Source organism: Oryctolagus cuniculus, chromosome 11 (genome assembly GCF_051225735.1).
Source record: "Oryctolagus cuniculus isolate XC-2025 breed Fujian yellow rabbit chromosome 11, ASM5122573v1, whole genome shotgun sequence".
In the NCBI taxonomy this organism is placed as follows: Eukaryota; Metazoa; Chordata; class Mammalia; order Lagomorpha; family Leporidae; genus Oryctolagus; species Oryctolagus cuniculus.
The window spans coordinates 82,306,105-82,329,529 of record NC_142877.1 but is presented as its reverse complement, the minus strand read 5'-3'; the positions used below and the strand labels follow the sequence as shown (position 1 = coordinate 82,329,529).

The window sequence follows — 23,425 nt, the reverse complement described above, 5'->3', positions numbered from 1 at the left end:
ATAGCCATGAACTCGTCTCTCCCTGGCTGGCTAAGTAGTTTTGGCTTAGTCATGATCCTCATTTGGCAGAGTAACAGAGCAGATTGAAGATAGTATGATGTGTCAAAGACTTTGTCATTAAAACTTGTCAAACAAGACATATTTTGCAGGAGTCTTGCCTACACCCAAACTTGGGTAACATCTACCATACCTTTAGTAGTTTTAATTTATTTATTTGCTTGTTTTGAAAAGCAGAGAGAGTTAGATCTTCCATCCACAGTTTCACTCCCCAAATGTCTACAAAAGCCAAGAATGGGCCAGACTGAAGTCAGGAACCCAGAATTCCTTCCAAGTACCCCATGTGGGAGGCAGGGACCCAACCGCCTGAGCTGTCATCCACTGCCTCACAGGTCTGCATTAGCATGAAGCTGGATCAGAAGCACAGTAGCCAGGACTTGAGCCAAGCACTCTGGTATGCGCTGTAGGTATCACAAGTAGGGACTTCATCACTGCATGTCATGGCCATCCAGTTCCTTTAGCACTTGGTGATGTGATCTTCTCTAGAAAACTCTTCTGGGTATTTCTCCATGAAAGAATGGTGTCCCCAGGGTACAGAATCTGAGCTGGCACTGAACGAGGGGGTCTTCAAAAAGTTCATGGAAAATTATTACATGAAAAAATGCTGGTATTTTAAGGTTTTCTTGCATCAAAATAAATATCTTTTAATACCCTTTTCCTGTGAACATTTTGAAGTATCATTGTTCATGAAGGGTCTTTACTAGGGAGTACTGTTGGGAGCAAGGGAGTGAGAAATCAGGCATAGGGAGAAGTTGCATTGCAGTGCAATTGTAAAAGCGTCTCAACCAACCCTGGGATCTGTGCAACTCAGATACCATTTCAGAGAGATCCTGGGTCAGCCACTGAGAGTGTGGGGTGCTCCCAGGGAGGAGGTGTGAACTTGGGTGAGGCAGCTTTCTTCATTAGAGAGCAGACACAGTGGTTAGATGTCAGCAAGGCACCGTGTCTAGCAGCTGCAGGTGACACGCCGGTGGGAACTGTGGTTGGTGTAGCGAAGGCTCTCAGAGGCACAAGGTCTTTAATTTTATCAATTAAAAATATTTATTTACTTGAAATGCAGAGACAGACAGTCACTGGTTCACTCCACAAATGCCTGAGGTAGCCAGTCTTGGGCCAAGCTGAAGCTAGGAACCAGGAGCTCAATCCAGATCTCCTTCTTCTTTAAGATTTATTCACAGAGGGAGAAGGTTACAGAGAAAGAGAGAGAGAGAGAGAGAATGAGAATGAGAATGAGAATCTTCCACCTGCTAGTTCACTCCCCAAATGACTGCAACAGCCAGGACTGAACCAGGCCAAAGCCAGGAAGCCAGAATCTTCTTCTGGGTCTCCCACATGGATGCAGGAGTTCAAGCACTTGGACCATCCTCAGCTGCTTTCTCAGGTGCATTAGGGAGTTAGAAGGCAGAGTGGAACCAGGATGTAGACCTAGGCACCATAATACAGGATGTGGGTGTCCCAAGCAGCCGTTTAACTGCTGCCCCAAATGCCTGCACCTACTTTTAAGTACGCTCTTATTTTTAAAATGCATTAGGATAGTATATTTACATATCATTTGAGCCTCTGGTCTCCAGCATCCAGTGAAAACCCAGCAGAAAGTAGGTGTCTGATATATGTTGAATTTAATGGAGGAAAGATGCTTAGTTGTTCCTCCCAGCAATTACAGTAGGCATGGCATTTCAGGTACTATGCTATCCTCTAAACATGGAGGTGACCAATCTCATCTTCAGTCCCATTTTGGAAAGCTCTGACTCAGGCAGGCTCTGGAGGGAAATTTCTGAAGTACACATTTTGGGCGATGCAAAGCCTCCAATTCTGCCAGAGGAGTTGATCACAAGCAGGAACAGAGAAACACACTGAGCACGTCTGTGCCCAGGGACTCTGGACAGTGATGGCCACATGGTCCCAGGCACTGTTTTCCCTGCAGCCACTCTGTGTCCACAGAAGTGACTCAGAGGCTGGCATCGGGAACAAGTTTTGTTTAACCCACACTACTTCCAACAGTTCCCCCCAGAATCAACAGCTCACTGATGAACCACCAGAACCAGGAAGAAAGGAGTTGAAAGGCAGCATCATCAACAGGAAATAAAACATTTTTATTGAATATCCGTGTAATATGTTAAGTCATTTTTAACAACAATCAGAAAACTACTGTGGAATTCACTACACAAAGAGAAACAAAATTTAAACCACTTCATCAAAAAATGAACGTAAAGTACAGCTAAAGGGGTCGGCTCGCGGGCCTCGAGCCATATGGCAGAAGAAAACACCCTGACATTGCTACAAGATACAGGGAAAACCCACACGTAGAAACACTCAAGCAGGCAATAAATATACACAAAGGCAACTAGGATCTTTCTAGAGCATCAGAATCTAACACTTTACACAGCTTTGTCAGGAAGGGACAAGTGGCTTGTCCGAGAAAGGGTCTTGGTCATCAAGCAGGTTTGGTCGCTGACTTCTGAGGGTGGCATAGTACCAGCGGTTCTATGGTGACAATCCCATGTCTGGCAGTGTTGCAAGAGAATGCATTAGTAGTACTTTAATGCAAGAAATAATGTATATTAGGCAGCCTGAACCTGCTTGTTTTAAAGTGTTGTTTCACTGCGAACAACTTAAAGCTGAATAGAGTGAAATTAAATGCCAGTTTCTGGTATTTAAGGAATTTTCAAAAGTCAATCAATTCCCTTTCTTTGGTAGGGTTTGGTCCTTTGTACTGGAAAGAGTCTCATTTGAATTTCCTGTTCACCTCTATGCTTTGTCTCAAATTATGACTTGTGACTTATTTCTACTGTCTATGTTTCTTTTAAGAAGTAGGGACCATTGACAGAAGAAGGAGATATTTTTCTTTGATCTTTTGTGTCTGTCCCAGCACTAAACCATTCACTGTGACTGGGCTGAAAGGTGGAAGGGTCTGCCTCTTTGATGAGAAAGAATCATGACAAGAATTCTAGTTTTGTTGGGAAACAGCCAAGCCCATGTTCAAAGCCTACCATCAGCCCTTTTTGAATTCTCTTGAATTTTTCAAAAGTAAACATGGCGTGATATCCTAAGGGCCGAACACGAGGCCAAGGCTTGGGTTTCCTCCATTTTGTTTTGGTCTATGTGAATATAAACTTTGACGTTGGAACATCACTACTCTCTGTGGCCTGAAGGTTCACGCGGGTCACAGAAGTGAGTGAGATGAAAGGCCAGATGCACTACACGTACATCGGCTGCCCTTCCACAGGGTGGTTTGTCTGCCGTAGCGGGGGGGTGGGGGAAGAATATGGCATATTGCACAGTGCTTGACAAAGTGCTGTGTGTTCCACCCCGCTCTATGTCTCTTTCTTGTCCTCTGCATAGCTTTTCCGTTGCAGATTGGTCCTTTGTAATGAGAACTGTTTGTGCTACACACACCTTGGGCAGTGCAGTAGAGGGAATGGCAGTATTGTTACATTATCACTAAGGAGTAAGTTGAGTGCTATCCACTGAGGAAACTACGTGTCTAAGCACACAGGGCAGTCACAGTGTTACACAGAGCAGTCCTTAAGACGCTTATGGAATGACTAGTAGCTTCTTAATAGTGCCATGTACTACAGAATAACATGGAAAACATTTAAAAACGCCTCCTAAATCAAGCATCTAGTATACATAAGAGGTTGCTTCAGGGTTCTAGAACTTGTTCTTGGTTTTGTTTCACCTTGTTAAAGGACAAATTAAAACTTATTGAAGTAAAAAGAGTATATAAAAAGATCACTAGCTGTCTGTTTTGGCTTAATTGAAGTGCATTCAGAACTATGGCTAAATTTATTTTTCATCTTTAGACGGGATTACAATACTGTCTGTTTACCACAAAGTAGTTTTGTGTAATAAGCACAGATTGCTGTGTTAAAAATATTCTGCATTCCTTCTAGTCTGGATTTGTATAATAAAATATTTTGTTACAAAGTCTAATGTGCAAATCTTTTGGAATTATTATAGGAGTGAAATCTGGAACAGAACCCGCAGGATGTACATTTTGTATAAAGGTGATAACGGAGAGCTGCTTTTTTCTTTTTAATAGTCAGGCAACATTTCAGAAATGCTGACTTTTCTTTTTAGCTTCTTCTCCCGCTCACCCATCCCTCATTTCCCCATCAAAAATGCACCCCCCCCACCTCCCACCCCAACACCCGTCCACACTGAACACTACATAGTGTCACTGGAGATGCAGTGACGTGAGCTCACTGACTCCTGTCCAGTTGCCTCCTCAGATGTCAGCGTGAAGCCGTGATCGTAGCTTTACTCACAGGTATGGACAGATGCTACTCTGGTTCGTGGCTATGCTTCCTTGAGGTCTGCCAAAATGCTGCTCAGATCATGCTGTTTTGCCTGTGAAGGGATTTTACAAAACTGGAGTCACCCACCAAATAGGTGGCATAAGCGGATCTTGGTACTCAAATGACTCAATAGAAAGCTCAGGTTTAAGTTGTCCTTTAAGATGTCCGTTTAACTGTACTAGTGCCTTACAAGTTGATATTTTTGCTGGAATGCAGACGATACTATATTTACCATATAATATATTATCAGCTCTCCTATATCTCAGTCCATTTACATAGTTTAAAATAGAACATCTTATTAAAAACATCTAGATATACACAGATTAGGAAACGCTTACAACATACAAATACACAAACTAGAAATGAATCTTGAGCATACTGGTATATACAACAGTGTGATACAATAAATAATTTCCGTCATGCTCTATCTACACATCATATTGCTTAAAAGAAGATTAGATTTGGAGGGCAGTGGTATGATGAAGGGCTTAGGGGCTCTCTACACTTAAATTTGTGCAAATTAAAACAGGAGTTGAAGTACCACTGAATCGTGTTGGGAATGCATGGCTGGGAAAATGAAAGGACCCCTATTACTGAGGTATTTACAGATACTGGCTAAAGAGCACTATGTGGGCAAATGCAGAAAGGTTGCTTCTTTCCTTTACTTCTTGACGGCCAGCATGGCATCAACCTCCTCCTCCACCTGAAGGGTGTGCCACTGGGCGATGGGTCGCCTGGGGTTGGCCAGCATGTCTGACCAGTGTCGCAGCTCCGCACCAGTGCTGTTGTAGCCCACAAACACTTTGCCGATGGCATCGTTCTTGCCAATCTTGTCATAGTCCAAAACAGTTACCACCACTTGCACTTTCTGAAAGAGGATGAACAATAAATGTTAATCACCTAGACAGACAGATAAATCCCTGTTATAACACTTCCTTAAGATCTAAAGAAGGGACGGCGCTGTGGCACAGCAAGTTCTTGCCCTGGCCTGCAGCGCCAGCATCCTACATGGGCACCGGTTCGAGTCCCAGCTGCTCCACTTCTGATTCAGCTCCCTGCTGAAGCACCTGGGAAGGCCGTGGAAGATGGCCCAAGTCCTGGGACCCCTGCACCCACATGAGTATCTTGTAGAAGTTCCTGGCTTCTGGCTTCGGATCAGCTCAGCTCTGGCTGTTTAGGCCATTTGGGGAGTGAACCAGCAGATGGAAGACCTCTCTCTCTTTCTTGCTCTCTCTCTCTCTATGTAACTCTGTCTTTCAAATACATAAAATAAATATTTAAAAAACCCTAAAGAATTGGAAATAAGAAGAATGAATTTCCAGTCACCAGGAAGAGGATGAAAATGAGTTGAACATGAAAACCTGTGTTCAGGGGCCAGCACTGTGGCATAGTGAGTTAAGCTGCCACCTATGACAATGCCAGCACCTCCTGTGAATCCCGGATGCTCCATTTCCAATCTGTCTCCTTTCTGATGAAATGGGAAAGCAGTAGCAGATGACCCCAAGTGTTTTGGTCCCTTACACCCATGCGGGAGACCCAGATAAAATTCTAGGATCTTGGCTTTGGCCTGGCCACGAGGGCCATTGTGGCCTTTTGTGAAGTGAATTCTTTCTCCTCCTCTCTCTGTGTAACTCTGTCTTTCAAATAAAATAAATCTTTAAGAAAAAGAAAACTTGGCTCTGGTCTTAGTTTTTCCATTACTATATCATCATTGTCACTATCTTCACCATCAGAACCCTTAAATGCTAATTTGTGTTACATATTTTGCATTCGTCTGAGTCTCATATAGGAACTAACTCAGTCCTCACAGTAGATCCCATTAATATTGCTATTATACAAAAATGGATGCTTGAAGCTCAGAGAAGTTACATAACCTGTCAGAGACGGCATAAGAAATGAGTGGTTTGGTTGCCAGAGCCTCTGCTACAAAGCACTAGGCCATGCTTCCTGTGGAAACGTGTTCATCTCTAAATCCGCTCATCTCAGTTGTTATCATCAGTGACGGTTTTCCCATTGGTACTCAGGCCGTTCTCTCTTTGGTTGCATTTCTCAAAGCAACCTTGTGCTATACTCCCATTTCAGGAGGGGAAACAGCCAGTATTTTTCATAAAACTAATATAGAATATCGGCCATTGGAGGGTGAACCAACGGCAAAGGAAGACCTTTCTCTCTCTGTCTCTCTCTCACTGTCCACTCTGCCTGTCAAAAAAAAAAAAAAAAAAACAAACAAACAAACAAACAAAAAAAAACTAATATAGAATTTGAGCTAAGCTTACAAGGGTAAAATGTGATAATACAGTGAAAGTCTTTAGTAACTAAATCATGATATCTTTGTCTCTCAATTAGCATTTATTAACTATTGTGTATCTGACATTGACATTAAATGGAAATAACCTTGTAGACTACATGGGATTTACTTCAATGATTTCCTTAGATTCTGAGGGCTTATTTAACAACTTACTGTTTTCTTTTTTTTTTTTTTTTTTTTTTGATAGGCAGAGTGGACAGTGAGAGAGAGAGACAGAGAGAGAAAGGTCTTCCTTTGCCGTTGGTTCACCCTCCAATGGCCGCCGCTGCAGCCGGCGCACCGCGCTGATCCGATGGCAGGAGCCAGGATCCAGGTGCTTTTCCTGGTCTCCCATGGGGTGCAGGGCCCAAGCACTTGGGCCATCCTCCACTGCACTCCCTGGCCATAGCAGAGAGCTGGCCTGGAAGAGGGGCAACCGGGACAGAATCTGGCGCCCCGACCGGGACTAGAACCCGGTGTGCCGGCGCCGCAAGGTGGAGGATTAGCCTATTGAGCCACGGCGCCGGCTACTGTTTTCTTTTTTAAAGATGTATCTATCTAGTTGGAAGGCAGAGTGACAGAGAGGGAGAGGCAGAAAGAGAGATCTTTTTTTTTTAATTATTATTATTTTATTTGACAAGTAGAGTTATAGACAGTGAGAAGAAGAGACAGAGAGAAAGGTCTTCCTTCTGTTGGTTCACCCCCTAAATGGCCGCTATGGCCAGCGCTGTACCGATCCGAAGCCAGGAGCCAGGTGCTTCCTCCTGGTCTCCCATGCGGGTGCAGGGCCCAAGGACTTGGGCCATCCTCCACTGCCCTCCCAGGCCACAGCAGAGAGCTGGACTGGATGAGGAGCAACTGGGACTAGAACCAGGCGCCCATATGGGATGCTGGGATGCTGGCATGCGAGAGAGATCTTTTATCTGCTGGTTCACTCCCCAAATGACCGCAATGGCCAGGGCTGGGCAAGGCTGAAGCCAGGAGCCTGAAACTCCATCCAGTTCTCCCACATGGGTGTGGGGGCCCCAAAACTGGGGTCATCCTCCACTGCTTTCCCAAGCACATTAGCGGGTAGTTCCATCAGAAGTAGAACAGCTCAGGCACAAACTGGTGCCCACATGGGATGCAGGTATCAAAGGCTGCCCCAGCAACTTATTCTGAAACTGACTGAACTCACGAAAGCAAACCCATACTATCATAGTATGAAAGATACGTTTTTTAAAAGCACATTTCAGTGCTACTACCTAAGTAATGAATTTGCTTCCTCGGAACATGTGAGGACACTGATCTAGAAACTGAAATAAAGGAAGCGTTTCAAGTAAAGTACAATGCATAATGTTTTGTGACCAGAGTTAAATGTAGCAGAAAATGCAGTCCGGAGAGCCAGGGCCAGATGTGTATCCAGCTGAGTTCCAGCCCTGTAGACTCTGTACTCAGGGGACAGAGTTACTGTGCCAGTTTACTGAGAGACGTCGCTGATGCATAGCTTCGGAACAGAGCAGTGACTTCTCAAAGTGGGATCTGGGATGTAAAATGCGACACACTGGCAGTAAAGGGGACAGACTTCCTTGGTGTGGCCTTGGGGGTGATTCCATTGTTAAAAGAACTACCCATCCCCTGGATGGTATTTGGAACCAAGAACTTGTCCTAAGCAAATTCATCAGGATGAAATCATATGGCAAGAGAATGGGCTGGGGGACACTGGGCACAAAGATAGTGGAGTTTTCTTAGGGTTTGGAGTGAATTTTGATTATTCCACTTAAGAATAAATTGATTAGTAGCACTCAAGACAAAGTATCCTGATAGAGGCCTTGGATTCATTTATTCAGTTGCATTTATAGTTTATTTTTACACTTTTTTTGGGGGAAAGAGGGTGGAGGCAGAGAGGTAAAGTTTTCCTGTGCTGTTGGAAATCCTATTTTGCTGCTTCTATAATCTATTTCATAGGGATGAGAAAGATAGAAGGGCAGACAATCATTTAAGATCAGCGTATGGGAGACTTAAATGCCTCTTTTCACATGTGAAACACTCAATTATTTTCTCTAGGGAAATGGAAAGCCTAGGAAAGCAGCATTATAAAAAAAACTTAAAAAAAAAAAAAAAACAAATTGACTGGAGGAACAGAGGACAGAGGAGGGATTCAGCCCAAGAAGTGCTCATTATTTCCATGCCTAACACATTCTATATCCAGCTCGGGTTTTCCTCTTTCTTAACAAAGTGTTATCTCTTCTAAAATGCTGCACCAGAAACTCAATGTATGTCTTGTTTTTAATGTGCCTCACTTTCAATATATCTGCATTTTCTGCAATTTGTGGTTGAAAAGGACATTTATTTTGTTTAAAGCTATAGAATTATAGCTCAAAGCAGAAGGTTTACAATAGGGGTTTTCTTTTATATCTTAACACCATGGTTTGGGTTGTTTTGTGGAATTAAAAAAAAAAATGCCAGGATGTGCTATTTTCCATAGGAATAGGATCTTAGAACCCAAAAGAGTACAGGACTGAGCAGATATTGCAAAATCAATTGTTGGAGAAAATTGATGTCTTGGGGGTTTGCCAGCAAGTCCAAAGCAGCAGACTCTGTGGCTCAATGACTGGGGCCAGGGAGTCAGCATTCTCAGCCATGCCATTTACCTAGGTATCAACTGTGCAAGTGATTAAGTGTACACAACTTAGCACTATGTGCAAATACATACGGGGAAGGTTATAAAAAACCATGACCCATTGTGAGGATCTTGGGGATAACTAGTTGTTTTTGGTCATTTTAAACTGCCCTATATGATACAGCAGATACTAGTGAGCAACATACAGCAGTCCAAATTATTTTTTTTAAGATTTATATACTTATATGAAAGGCAGAGGAGAGAGAGAGAGAGAGAGAGAGAGAGAGAGAGATCTTCCCTCTGTCAGTTTACTCCCCAAATGACTGTAATAGCCAGGGCTGGGCCAGGCCAAAGCCAAGAGCTTCAAAGTCATCCAGATCTCCCACATGGGTGGCAGGGGCCCAAGCACTTGGGCTATCTTCTGTTGCTTTCCTAGGAGCATTTAGCAGGGAGTTGGATTGGAAGTGGAGCAGCCGGGAATGCAACTGGTACCCATATGGGATGCTGGCATCATAGGTGGAGGCTTAACCCAGTGTGCTGAAAGTGGCAGTTTAAATTAAAACATTGGGGGGCCAGCACTGTGGCTGGTAAGGCTAAGCCTCTGCCTGTGGCGTTGGCATTTCATGTAGGTGCTGATTTGAGTCCTGGCTGCTCTACTTCCAATCCAGCTCTCTAATGGCCTGAGAAAGCAGTGGAAGATGGCCTAAGTGCCTGGGCTCCTGCACCCATGAGGGAGACCTGGAAGAAGCTCTTGGGTTTGGATAGGCTCAACTATGGCTGTTGTAGGCATTTGGGGAGTGAACCACAGGATGGAAGACCTTTCTCTCTGTCTCTCCCTCTCTCTGTAACTGTCTCTCTCTCAAATAAATAAATAAAATCTTTAAAAAGTGTTATTTAAGTTATACAAGTTTCATGTATTTTGTATATACAGATTTAGGAACATAGTGGCACTTTCTCCCCACTCTCCCTCCCATCCATGCTCCAACCCTTTCTCTCCCTCCGTCTTGAATTCCCAGTCACAATTTTTACAATTATCTATTTTCAGTATATTTAATGGTTGTATAGTTAACCTTACTCTAAATAAAAGAGTTCAACAAATAGTATAAAGGGAAAGAAACAAAACAAAACAAAACACAGTTCCTCAACGGAAGAGACAAGGGCTATAAACAATCATCAATTCTCAAAATGTCTGTTTCATTCCAGTATATTACATTAAATATCAGGTACTCTATTAGTTATAAAATCTTAAAAAAATTTATTTGAAATGTAGACTAACAAAGAGGGAAGGACAGAGAGAGAGAGGGAGAGGTATTCCATCTGCTAGTTCACTCCCCAAATGGCCGCAATGGCCAGAGCTGGTCCAGGCTGAAGCCAGGAGCTTGGGACTTCCTGTCTCTCATATGAGTGACAGGGGCTCACTGACTTGGGCCTCCTGCTGCCTCCTGGTTTCCTTAGCAGGGAGCTGGCTGAGAAGTGGAGCAGCCAGGGCTCGAAACTGTGCTCTAATGTGGAATGCTGGCGTTGTAAGTGGCAGAGTAATCCCCTGTGCCACAACACTGGTTCCCCACGCAGTTTAAATTGAATTGCAAACTAACTGAGGTTAAATAACGCTCCTGGGTCACACTAGAGACTGAGGTGCTCATCTGCCACCTGTGGCTACCATATTGGACAGCAAGGATGATAAAGCATTTCTTTCATCACAGAGAGTTCTATTGGCCAATGCTGATTTATATGTAGACTTAACCTTATTTTGAGATTTTCCAATAAATTATTAATTGGAAAAAGAGATGACATTAGAGTTATTAATAACAGCACTGTTGGGAACCCCTTATTAAACTTCTATGTGCTGGGCACCATTCCAATTTCTTTTATATGCAGAATCTCAAGTTGATACGGGTTCTATTATTAGTCATACTTTATATGTCAAGAACTAAGCCTCATTTCCTTATATATAAAATTATTATAGCAATGATACCTCTCACACAGGATGATTGTAGGGATTAAATGAAATTATGCATATAAAGTGCTTAAAATAGATAATATATTTAGCTATTAGCTTTCTTCGTGGAATAAAGGTATGATTCATTGATAAGATATGAAATTCTTAGACTAGGTGAAAAATAAATGAAGAGTTTTGGGTCATCTGGGCAGAGGAACATTCCATGTTGTAGTTTTTATGGTTATTCCTTATTTCTCCAAGTTTAGGAAAACTTTTATATCACTAAAAATGATGCATTCACCTCTATTATTAAGTAACATACAAAAAATTGAGTTTCTTTATGCTATTTTATTCTCTCATACCCATTACAATTTAGCAAGAAATAGCTCATAATTAGTGGATATAATCTATGAATTCTGATAATCTATGGAAATGAGTGAGAAGATTAATTTTTAATCCCTAAGTAAGATCACATGCTGTCATTATGCCCACATGCAGCATTGTGTTCTGAACATGTTAACCACAGAACTTTTTCAATAGAATACTTCTTACCATAATTATTGTCTAGCATATTAAGGCATCATCTTTATAAAAATATTCATCCATTCCAACACAGACACACATAGCTGGGTTTAAACAATTAAAAATAAAACTTAGCTGGATTTTTCTATAGTTAATCAACTGTGAATACTCAAGACGCTGCATTTTTAACATCAACCAAAAATATTTCCCTTCTCTATTTTTTGCTCCAAAGATGTGATAAGGAGAATCAGTTATTACAGCCTGTGAGTAAATAGTGAAAGCTCGTTTTCTCTTGGCCTTTGAACCTTTGTCAAGGCTCTTTTTTGAATGAGCAGAGCTGTTCTGTTGATTTCCTTTTCCCCACTTTATTTCTGCTCAACAGAATGCCAGATGTTTTTGGCTGATGAATCAGCACATCCTTTGCTGTATATTTTATATCCTTCTTGATGTAACTCAAGCATCAAATAGGCATGGGAAGAGAATGGCAGTTCTAATGAAGGCATGTGCACTGGTAATTGGCAAGGTCTGTGTATAATGTATGTGGTCTGAAGGAATGAAATTGAATAGGAAGACAAAATTATGTTTGACATTACCTGGATTTGCTCAAAAGGTACTTCAAAGCTGAACGACTCATTGTAGTAGGGGTTAAGTGTGTTCTTTTTAATTGTTGTCTTTTTCTTCTTCAGTCTCTTGCCATTCTGCATCAGATGAATCTTCACATAAGGATCTAAAACACAGAAACAAAAATTTTAGATCGGGGACACATCTTGTAGATCATTATTTAGCTTATAAAAAAACCAAGTGTTTCCAACAGGCAAATAATTGCAAAGCACATATTTAGTATCTAAAAAATTTTAAGTATATTATATTCAATACATTTATGGAGAGACAGAACTCCTGTCTCCTGGTTTACTTCCCAGATGCCCACAATGGCTAGGACTGGAACCAGGAACAGGAAACTCAATGTAGGTATTCCATGTGGCTGATAGAAGCCCAATTATTTGAGCCATCCTCACTAGCTCCCAGTGTTGGCATTGACAGGAAGCTGGAGCTAAGAATCAAACCCAGGCACTTCAGTGTGGGACACGGACATCTCAAACGACTAGGCTCAGTGCCCACTCTCTACTGAAAGATTTTACGTGACTTAAGGGCAAGTTTAGAATTTAAAGTTGATTTAGGAAATGGGAACAGTGGTGTTCTGCTAAGCCAGCTCTTTGGAAAAAAAAAGTCTTGACGAGTAGCATTTGCAGATGTCTGTGGTAGAGTATTCTATTCCACGGCCGATTTCAAGCCACAAACAGTTTAACAACTGATTTGCAAAATCCCTGAATGTTTAACAGTTGGCTCTTGTGAGCTGGCAGAGGGCTTGGCTGTTGCACACGACTGCATGGGCACAAAACTCATGACAGAGAAAGGACAAAGGAGCCAGTTGATGCTTTCATTTATTTATTTACTCAGCCAGTATTGGTCGAGTGCTTATGATAGGCACTGTGAGGCCCCAGGAATGGAGCTGGGAACATACAGACCACTCCTGTCTTTATGAGGGAACTCCAGATTTGTGGCGGCAATGGACAATCAACTTACAAAGAAACAAAATCTACCCAAAGGTGCTTCAGGAAGTTTGTGCAAGGGAAGGCATAGGGTGTAACAGTTAAGATGTCGCTTGAGACACCCACATCCTATACTGGAGTACCTCGCTCTGAGTGCCAGCTCCACGCCTAATTCTTACTGCCTGTTGATGTGCACCCTGGGAGGCAGCTGGTGATGGTTCAGGTAGCTGGGTTCCTACCGCCCATATGGGAGATCTGAATTGATCCCTGACTTCTGTGCTTCTGCTCTGCCCAGCTTTGGCTGTTTCAGACATCTGAGGATGAACTAGCACTTGGGAATGCTCACTCACTCATTCTCTCTCTCTCTGCCTTTCAAATAAATAAATTTTGAACGATTGTAGTTTATTCAAAAATTGTATTAAAAGCTATGTTTAACTTGGTGCAGTTATGTTTCATAATACGCATTTTCTGTGAATTTTGTTTTTTAAATATTTATTTATTTATTTGAAAGGCAGAATTACAGAGAGGCAGAGACAGAGAGAGAGAGGTCTTCCACCCGCTGGTTCATTCCCCAAATGGCCACAATGGCTGGAGCTGTGCCGATTTGAAGCCAGGAGTCAGGAGCCAGGAGCCAGGAGCCAGGAGCTTTTTCCAGGTCTCCCACATGAATGCAAGGGCCCAAGGTCTTGGGCCATCTTCTACTGCTTTCCCGTGTCATAGCAGAGAGCTGGATCAGAAGTGGAGCAGCCTAGACTTGAGCCAGTGTCCATATAGGATGCCAGCACCGCAGGTGGTGGCTTTAGCCACCATGTCGCAGCACTGGCCCCTCTGTGAACTTTTTGATAATCCCTCATTTACAGGAATTAAATTTATTTTGCATCAGGATACTCTATTCCATTTTTGTCAGACTTTTTGAGATTCCTTCATAAAATCACAAGTTGACAAGATTGCTCTGGGGGAAAAAGCACAGTGATGGTGTGCTAGGTAGCATCAGGGAAGGTGAGTGGGAGGGGAGGAAATGGTTGGTTGGACGACACAGATGAGGCCCCTTTGTGTAGGCCCCATTTAAGGAGGGTGAAAGGTGAGAGGAGCCCAGTGTGTGTATGTTTGTGCGTGATGTGCCTGCACACTCCTGTGTGGGAAGAAAGCTTCAAGGGTTCAAGGAGAACAGAAGAGGCCAGATACACAGAGGTATTGGGAAAAGGGCAGAAAGACTCTGAGTCAAGTTCCCTAAAGCCTTGGGAGACAAAAAAGCTCAGGTCGTCAGGAAGTCCCTGGAGGGACGAGGCTGTCTGAGTGCAGCACCTGTCACTGATGAAGACTGACAGACCTCCAGATCACTAGCAACCCATTCCTAGGAGTGACAGGAGTGAGTTTTTCTTGAGCATTTCTTTCTGTTTCAAATGTAACTCATTCATGTTAATTATAGAAAAATATCAGAAAACCATGATCAGCATAAAGAAAAAAAAGCCTTTTTAATCATCCAAAATAAGCACTGTGAAACCCTCCAAATTTTCTCTCCTCTCTTTCAGCACTGGAGGAGTTGGGAATAATATTCTGGGTAATCTAGTCTAATGCTCACATATTTTTAGAAGAGAAAATTGCAGATAAAAAAGTTGTTTTAATCTCCCTCTCCCTATCCCCCAGCAAAATGTAACTCCTGAAGGTCAGAAATTGCTTCTACCTTATTCACTCTCTGAATATGTTGGACAAGTGCCTGGTACACAGTCAGGCTCTGTAGAATGAGTAAGGAACTTCGGGAAGGCCTCGTTGTCTGTGGCTCCTGACTTTCAATCCTGCCCTCTTCTCCTCGCCCCCAAGCTCACAGTCCTTGGATACGTGTAGTTTGGAGATTTTTTTAAAATGTTACATTCAGCTAAGGATAACATCTTTTTGGTCCAGGAATCTGACGTCTTAGATTGCTTCTCCATTTTTCCTTCAAATTCATTGCTCCTTGATTGGCTTGATTTCCTAAGTGTTTCATCTGATTTTTTCGTCACATTGAAATCTTTTCCTGAATTCTTGTGCCTCTGCTGATGGCCCGAATCCCTTAGCTCATCAGTATCTCTTTATGGTATCTAGACCTTGCTCTTGTCTCCCCCCACCCCTCCCCCACACTGCCTGAGTCCTCTACATGGAAATATGCCCACCTCACTATGAGTCACATCCATGCTCCAAGGGCACACATATTTTTCAAAGCCAAGCTCATCTCTCCCACAAAGTAGGCCTCTGTATAATTGAATTTGTTCTGTTTTAGGAGCTGTTCCACAAAGCAAATCATTGTCATTTTAGTGTTTCTTGGTGGCTTAGATTCTGATGGCTGCATAATAAGACATAATTTTATGGGAATGACAGAATAGGCTCTAATGAGTCTATCGCCAATGATTTTCCGGAGTACAGCTGCTGGATACCATGCACGGTGTACCAACACCCACATGATTTTTGGAAACGTGGAAATATGCAAGTTACATAATTGGGCTACTATCGCCAGGTACTCTACGTCTCTCTGGTTGCGTGGACTGATTGCTTTCCTAAAAGCAAGCATTCATGGAAATCTTTACTATCACTGACAGCCTTCTGTTAACACCACTTAGATGATCCCTGTTGTTACTGAAACAGGCATAAGACTTCGGACGTTTCACTATTGTTATTTATTTAATGTACCTTAAAAAATAGCAGGGTCCTTAAAAAAAACCCTTTAGTAGACTGGAAGGTCATATTTCCTGATGCCCATCTAATTTGCAGTAATATATGACAGTAACTTTTATTTTCTGGAAAATGATAAACTGGGATGGAAAATGCTCCTCAATTCTAACAAAACACCTCAGGTACAATGTGTGCAGATTAACTGTCTCAGTTTGGATAATTTTCAGGTCTCTCATTGGGTTTTGAAACTAAAGTGGCCCTGCTGTCCTTTATCCACCATTACCAGGCTTTCTTTCCATTAGAATTCAGGTTAGCTCAACTGTGTCTCCTTCCTGCATAACAGTTGTTCTAACAGGGAAGTTTTTCAGGACTCTAATGAAATAATTCCCAAACTTTTCTATATTGACAAGCCTTCTTAATATATCCAATGTGTTTTCTGTTGCTAACATTCACAGTTACAATGACTGGAAGATTAGCTCCCTAATGATGTCCATGTCCTAATCCTGGGAACTTGTGAATATGTTATGTGGCAAAAGGGACTTTGCAAAAATGATTAAGGTTAAGCACCTTTAAAGAGATCATCCCAGCTTATCCACAAGGGCCTGATCTAATCACATGAGTCCTTAAAAACAGGAACTTTTCCTTGGCTCTGTTCAGAGATGTGCTACATTCTGGTTTTGAAGACAGAGGCAGAAGCCATAGGTCAAGGAATATCAGAAGCTTCTAGAAGCTGGAAAAGACCAGGAAATGGATCCTCCTCGGAGACTTCAGAAAAGAACAGTCCTGCTGACAGTTTCTTGAGTTTAGCTCACTGAGACTTGCAGCAGACTTCTTTTTTGAAAAGTAATTTTAAAAATTATTTTTGGGGCAGATGTTGTGGTAATAGTGGGTAAAGCTGCCACCTTTGATGCCAACATCCCATATGGGTGCCAGTTGTGTGCCCAGCTGCTCCACTTCCTATCCAGCTCCCTGCTGATTGCCTAGGAAGGGCAGTGGAGGATGGCCGGCCCAAGTGCTTAAGTCCCTGCCACCCATGTGGGAGACCTGGAAAAAGATATTGGCTTTGGGTTTTGGCCTGTCTTCACCCTGGCCATTGTCCATTTGGGGAGTGAACCAGCAGAGGGAAGATCCCTCTCTTTCTCTCTGTCTCTCTCTCTATAACTCTATCTCTCAGATAAATAAATCTTTAAAAAATATTTTTAAAAGTTGACAGAAGTTGGATGTATGTATCACATATACTACAATGTTTTGAAATACATATACACTGTAGAATGACCAAGTCTAGCTAATTAACATATATGTTAACTCTACACTTATTGTGTGTGGTGAGAATCCTTACTATCTATTCTCTTAGCAATTCTCAAGAGTCCAATATTCTGTTATTAACCATGGTCAGCGTGTAGTACAGTAGCTCTCTTGAACTTACTCCTCCTGTCTAACTGATTGGGTCAGACTGTTCTAACCTATAGAACTAAGAGAGAATAAATACGTGTTATTTTAAGCCACGAAATTTGTGGTAATTTGTCATGGCAACAATAGAAATGTGAGATATCTAACAAGGTTCATGGATGAAAGTCAAGTTTTAATAGGTCTAGAAAATGATCTTTTGAAAAAAATTGATAGTGTTTCCACTCTTTTGAAAACAACTATTCTGTCCTTCAAAGCAAAAACCTTCAAAAGTTTTTTTTATGAAAAATGAAAAAAATGAACATAGAATATATCATCAGAAGACATGAGTTATGTACAGATATTTCAGGATACATGGGAACTTTAGTGAAATTAGATGAAATGATAGCTGAGGATCAGTTGTACAAAGCTTAAAGTAAATATTCCTTTACATTTGAACAGTGCTTGATGGGTATATGTGTGTGTACATATGTTTTTGTATATATTTAAAAATTTACATAATCTCCTTTAATTCTCATGCAATTCCAATGAGGAAACTGGATCTCAGAAAGGCTGATTTTTATTTCTAGGAGCTTGAACTAGGATTTGCTAACTCCAAACCTGCTGGTCTTTGTTATATGCTATTGAGATAATTCAGTATAGTGTTTATAAGTACACACTAGAGCAAGACTTGCTTGGCTCCTAGCTGTATTACTTACTAGCTGTGTGGTCTTGGACAAGCTGCTTAATCTCTTTGTGCCATAATAAAGAGAATTTATCATAATCTCTTTGTTGCTTCATTGGTAGACTGGCGAAGATGAGAATAGCCAGCCCATGGGGTTGTGAAGATTGAACTGAGTAACTACATGGAAAGGGCTTCAAAGAGTGCCAGGCACTTCTACTTCTTCTTCTTCTTCTTCTTCTTCTTCTTCTTCTTCTTCTTCTTCTTCTTCTTCTTCTTATTATTATTATTAGAGTTTTGGGAAGGTGTTGATCTCTAGGTCTGCATCTGTGAGTCAGACTCTTCAGTTCTTGGCTGAAGTGAAGCCCATCACTAGTCATGGGAAAAAGTCCTTCCATTTGCTACAGAAGGAAGTCACACTGACCCAATACCGATTTATTTCTGGAAAGAAGCACAACACTCTAAGCAGCTGGATCACTAACGAAGAATTGAAGCATGTGTGAGATAAGACCAGAAAGACTATCTTTCATTACTGCCTGTAGGAGATGGTCTTGAGGCGTGATATGGGAAACTAACTCAATAGCCTGCACAGCTTTCTCCCATGCCCGAGATCAATAGATCAACTTACACATAGCTGAAAAGCTAAACTCCCAGTTCTAAGAGGAATCTCATTCCTGAGGCTCTAAGATTGTGTGAGTCAAAACTATGATTTATTGTGCCTCCTTACAGATTCTGAGGCAAGTTAATGTTGACAACACTTGGGCATATCATGCACGAAGTGTCCCTTAGGCTTATCATGCTAAACATGAGGAAACAGAAGAAAGGAATCCTTCAGCTTGAGGTTTGTTGTTACCAGGCATGGGGAAGACATTATGCCTGCTCCCTTAACTTGTGTGAAGTCTTTTCTACTCTGAGAAAATTTTATATTCTGATTTTTCTTTTCTTTCTTATTTCCACTGTTATAGAATATTTTCTTTTCCCTCTCTCCTTTTCCTTTTCCCCTCCCTCCCTCCCTCCTTTCCTTGCTTTCTTCCTTCTTTCCCTGCTTTCACTCTTTCCTATCCAGAGAAAGGGATAGAAAGTCATCGTACTAATGCTATGGTGTAAAATTTGCCAAATAATTTACTGGACCTAAGCTCCAAAGTGGAGACTCAAAACATGATTAACCATGGAAGGGTGGCAGAGGATTCTGGAATAGGGAACAAATAAAAGCTTTGGTCTTGTGAGTTCTTTTCTGGGACCAGGATATACACCTTGTCTGAAAAGCTTTCGGACGAATCGGAAGTTCCCGCCTGTGAGCAATTCTGAAGATGAAAGATGTTCTGCATGGCCGGCGCCGCGGCTCACTAGGCTAATCCTCCGCCTTGCGGTGCCGGCACACCGGGTTCTAGTCCCGGTGGGGGCGCCGGATTCTGTCCCGGTTGGCCCTCTTCCAGGCCAGCTCTCTGCTGTGGCCCGGGAGTGCAGTGGAGGATGGCCCAAGTCCCTGGGCCCTGCACCCGCATGGGAGACCAGAATAAGTACCTGGCTCCTGCCATCGGATCAGCGCGATGCGCCGGCTGCGGCGGCCATTGGAGGGTGAACCAACGGCAAAGGAAGACCTTTCTCTCTGTCTTTCTCTCTCTCACTGTCCCACTCTGCCAGTCAAAAAAAAAAAAAAAAAAAAAAAAAAAAAAGAAGATGTTCTGCAGCTCTGCCCGTGGGTAGCCTTCCTGAATATGGTTGATGAGGTAGACAGTATAGAGTCTGGTGCTATTCCTTTTTGTTCATTTTATCTATATTCAGGCATTCATTCTGATATATCATATTAATTGGTAGGACTTTCTTCCTGAAGGGTCCCTTCCAACAAGAAATTCCTAGTGGGCTGACCTAACATTGATGCTACACAGTCTAGCTCCAGGTCAAGTGAACGCTCACCACCACATACTCTGTCAGGTGTTGCATTCTACCCATTCATTGCCACCTGATGTACTCTGGATACATGGAAACTGCTACTCCCTTTTGGTTGGAGCCAAAGAAGATGATGGCACACATGCGCTCCTATTCCTCTACTGTTCCATTTATGGTTCTTTGCCACCACCTACTATGCTGTACAAAGTCTCGGTTGGCTCGATGACTTTGACTCTCTTCAGAAGGCATGGCGATCGGGAGATTGGTTGTGGGGATCAAAACCTGAAGTTCTTTCTGTTTCAGATATTTCTTGATCCCTCCTAGCTGGCATTGTTACGGAACTCTTCCTGCTAAACTCGCAAGGGGGCCCCCTCTCTGTTGTTCCCTGGGTATCAGCCGATCCCTCTTTATTATTTTTTCCCTCCTTTGCCCCATGGCTCTCAAGAGCATATTTTACAAGCTTATCTTATTTGACATTATTTTACCCTGCTTAATGTAAATTTTCTCTGAACGCTTTTGCTCAGACGTTCTCCAATGCATTCTGTTATAGAGTTTTCTGACCCCAAAATCTGGTACTTGGATGCAATATCTTCACAAACACTGGTGTCATTGGCACAGTTTCAACATGTAGAACTACAGTCTCAGAATATGCAGTGAAGGACTTTGGACCTAAGAATGTAAGTCAGTTTTCTTTTGATTCCAGGGAGTAATGGGCAAGCTTTGCAAAAACAGAAATGCAATGTGTGAGCTAGCCTTCAGGGCCACAACGACTTCAGTTCTCTGATTCTTCAGAAAGAAACCATTGAACTTGTTCCATGTCCTTCAAGCCTGTTCTTGTGCTATGACTCCAGTCCCCTAGACCATAATGTTAGAAAGTTTGGAACTGCCTTTGAGTCCTTCTCTAACCTCTCATGAACGGTTGCCCACCACTTCCTTCTAGTGTTGTCTCTCTGGTTAATTCTGTCTTTCTAACCCACTGCTACATCTCAGGATCAGAAATCTAATCACTTGCAATTATATAGTCACCTTCAAAGCATTCTTCACAGTTTTTAAAGTTATATTTATTTATATAATCCTCTTCATTAAAAACTACCATGTGGACTAAGAAACTCCCAACTCCATCATATCATTTACAGTCCATTCCTCATTTAGTTCCACAAATTCTAAGCTCTACTTCTTGTATACCCTCACGGATCCTCACAGTTTAAAATGCTGTGTCTTTGAACCGGCTGTCTTTTAGCTCAAATGTCTTCCTTCCCTACCACTCACCTTAAGCTTGGGTTAAAAAGTCACTGCTTCCCTGCCTGATTTTACTGATTTTCCCCAGTCAGAAGCCCCCAAGGTATTTCCTTTCACATTTTGGCAAAGTATGTCTCTCATTTCTGTCATTGGAGGACTTCGGCGCTAATCTTATAATAGCATAAAAACAATATTCTATGGGAAAAAGTATTTTGAATTCAGAGCTATGGGCTTCAAGGTGAACTTTGGGAAGGCCAGTGCCTTGTAAAATGGGGACTTTATCCTTTACTATGCTATACTTGAACACTCTGGAACATTTTCACCCCTTCTTCCCTTAGGGCATTCTACTGTCAGCTTATGCTAACTTCCTAGAAATCTAATTGCCAAACAGCTGGCTGTAAGCATTGCTCCTTTTGTGTGAGATATAAAAGAGCTGCTAAAGGCATTTTGTATTTACAATGAGAACCAGAAAGCAGCAGTTCAAAGCTCAATAATGCAAGATGCCTGCAGTTTTCATTTGGCCAAATCTGCATGATGAGAGCATCTTATTTCTTAACTACCACAGTGACCGTGAGCCCCTGTGACCAGGGCCTTTCCATTTCAACCCAAGACTTCTCTTGAAAAGAAACAGACCCATTTCAGCTGTTGTGCTCAGTCCCTCCTGAGCCAGGACCCAAATTCTGAGTAACGTCAGCTCCTATTCCTTTCATCTTTTTTTCTTTGGATAATGATTCCTGAATTTCAATTTACACTGTTGGGTGAAGAAAGTACTACTTGTTTCAAACAGGGCTTAGAACATCAAGTGATTGAAGACCCATTTCAAAATGATGTAAATTGTCAAGATCACTTACTGAGTTACGTGATGAGAAAGTCCAGAAGTAGGCTATGTGGCGGAGATTATGAATTGTCCCCTAAAATCCATTTTCTGTTTACTTTTTAGCACGAGAGCCCTGAGGTTTTGCTTGGATACTAGTTCACCCAGCTAGAAAGATTTCTCCCAGACTTGTTTCTGATTCAGTGTGACCAAATATGTACCTTTTGGCTTTTACTTGTGAGTGAGTAAAAGTGATCAAGACAACCTTCACAGCACATCCTTAAAACACTGGTGCTCAGTGGAGGGCAGATTTGCCTTCTAGACATCTGACAGTGTCTGGAGACACATTTGATGATTCTAACTTGTAGAGGAGTATGTGATGGACATCTAGGGAACACAGGCCAAAAAGTCAGCTAAACATCCTACACATACAGTATAGACACCAACAGAAAAGAATGATCAATGCCTGCATCCCAACAGAGCTGAAATCAGTAAGTCCTGTTTTAAAAAAATAAGTTTCTTGCACTCTACTCTTTCTTCTTTTTTCTGGTAATGGAAACACATGTGATGGGAGAGTGGCAAGGCTGCCTATGCTTTGGAACATGAAGGCAACACCCACAGGTGACAATGGAACAAGATAAGAAGATGATCTCACTGCCCCAAAGTTCATACCAGTCCTGGCTGCTCACCTGCCCACAGACATGTGTGAGAGAGATGATTTACAAAAGAACTTCTGTCTCTTTGGGCTCCTGTATTTTCGGGTCTGCTTATTATAGCAGTTGTCTGTTCTCTACCTAATACAAATCCAACCATATCAACAAGGTCTCAGGTTTGCCTTTGTCTCTGCTCTATTTTCTATGGAGAAAGTCCAGGCTCTCCACCTGAGGGCCTTCCCAGGTTTTCTATGCTTTCCTCTTGAGGATGTAAATGATTGCACCGGCCACAGGTCTCATGTCATCACAGAACAGCAACCAAAGAAAAGGAGAATCTACACACCTAGGGTTTCCAGGGAGGTCCCAAGTTTCCTCTGAATGGACTCAGGCAGATGAAATGCTTACTCTGTAGTAATCGCTGTGGTGGAGAAAGTGATGAGTGCAGTTGGCTTAGACTTCAGTTATGTGTCCATGGGTGAATCAATCAGGAGGACCAGGTAGACCTAACTTTGGAGATAGAGGGTAGGCTCAGCTCTATTGTGAGCCCAAGAGTAGGATAGGGTGGTTCTCAAGCAGCAGTCAGACAGCTGTACCAGACGGGAAGACAGAAGCCAGGAGGCAACCAGCCAACGTTTATAGTTTCTCAACCTAAGGTCTGGAGGATCCCTTCTCTGCCCAGATTTGGAAGCCTGTGTATTCTTATTTGTAGAGAGATATTGCCTCCCCACAGTGGATCACGTTCCCAGGAAGGAGCCATGAGGCACTTGCATAAAGTGGCTCAGCGTGCGCAGACACAGCATAGTCAAAACACAGTAGATTAGGATTCGGTTCCTTTGCCAGCTGCAGTTTTTCTTTTGCAC

The 23,425-nt window shown here is 42.3% G+C and overlaps 1 protein-coding gene across 10 annotated transcripts in view; it reads right to left on the bottom strand.

The window, feature by feature from the left end:
• Positions 1 to 2,131: 2,131 nt before the first annotated feature.
• SYT1 (synaptotagmin 1) overlaps positions 2,132 to 23,425 on the bottom strand; it is a 619,940-nt gene continuing 598,646 nt past the window's right edge. For all 10 annotated transcript variants that reach the window (XM_089307486.1, XM_051846476.3, XM_008256840.5 and 7 more), the window contains 2 exons: positions 12,299 to 12,432; positions 2,132 to 5,223 (listed from right to left, as the gene is read on the bottom strand). In XM_089307486.1, coding sequence (XP_089163612.1) covers positions 5,017 to 5,223; positions 12,299 to 12,432 — 341 coding nt within the window. In that variant the 3' untranslated portion in view covers positions 2,132 to 5,016. The remainder of the gene's footprint in view (positions 5,224 to 12,298; positions 12,433 to 23,425) is intronic.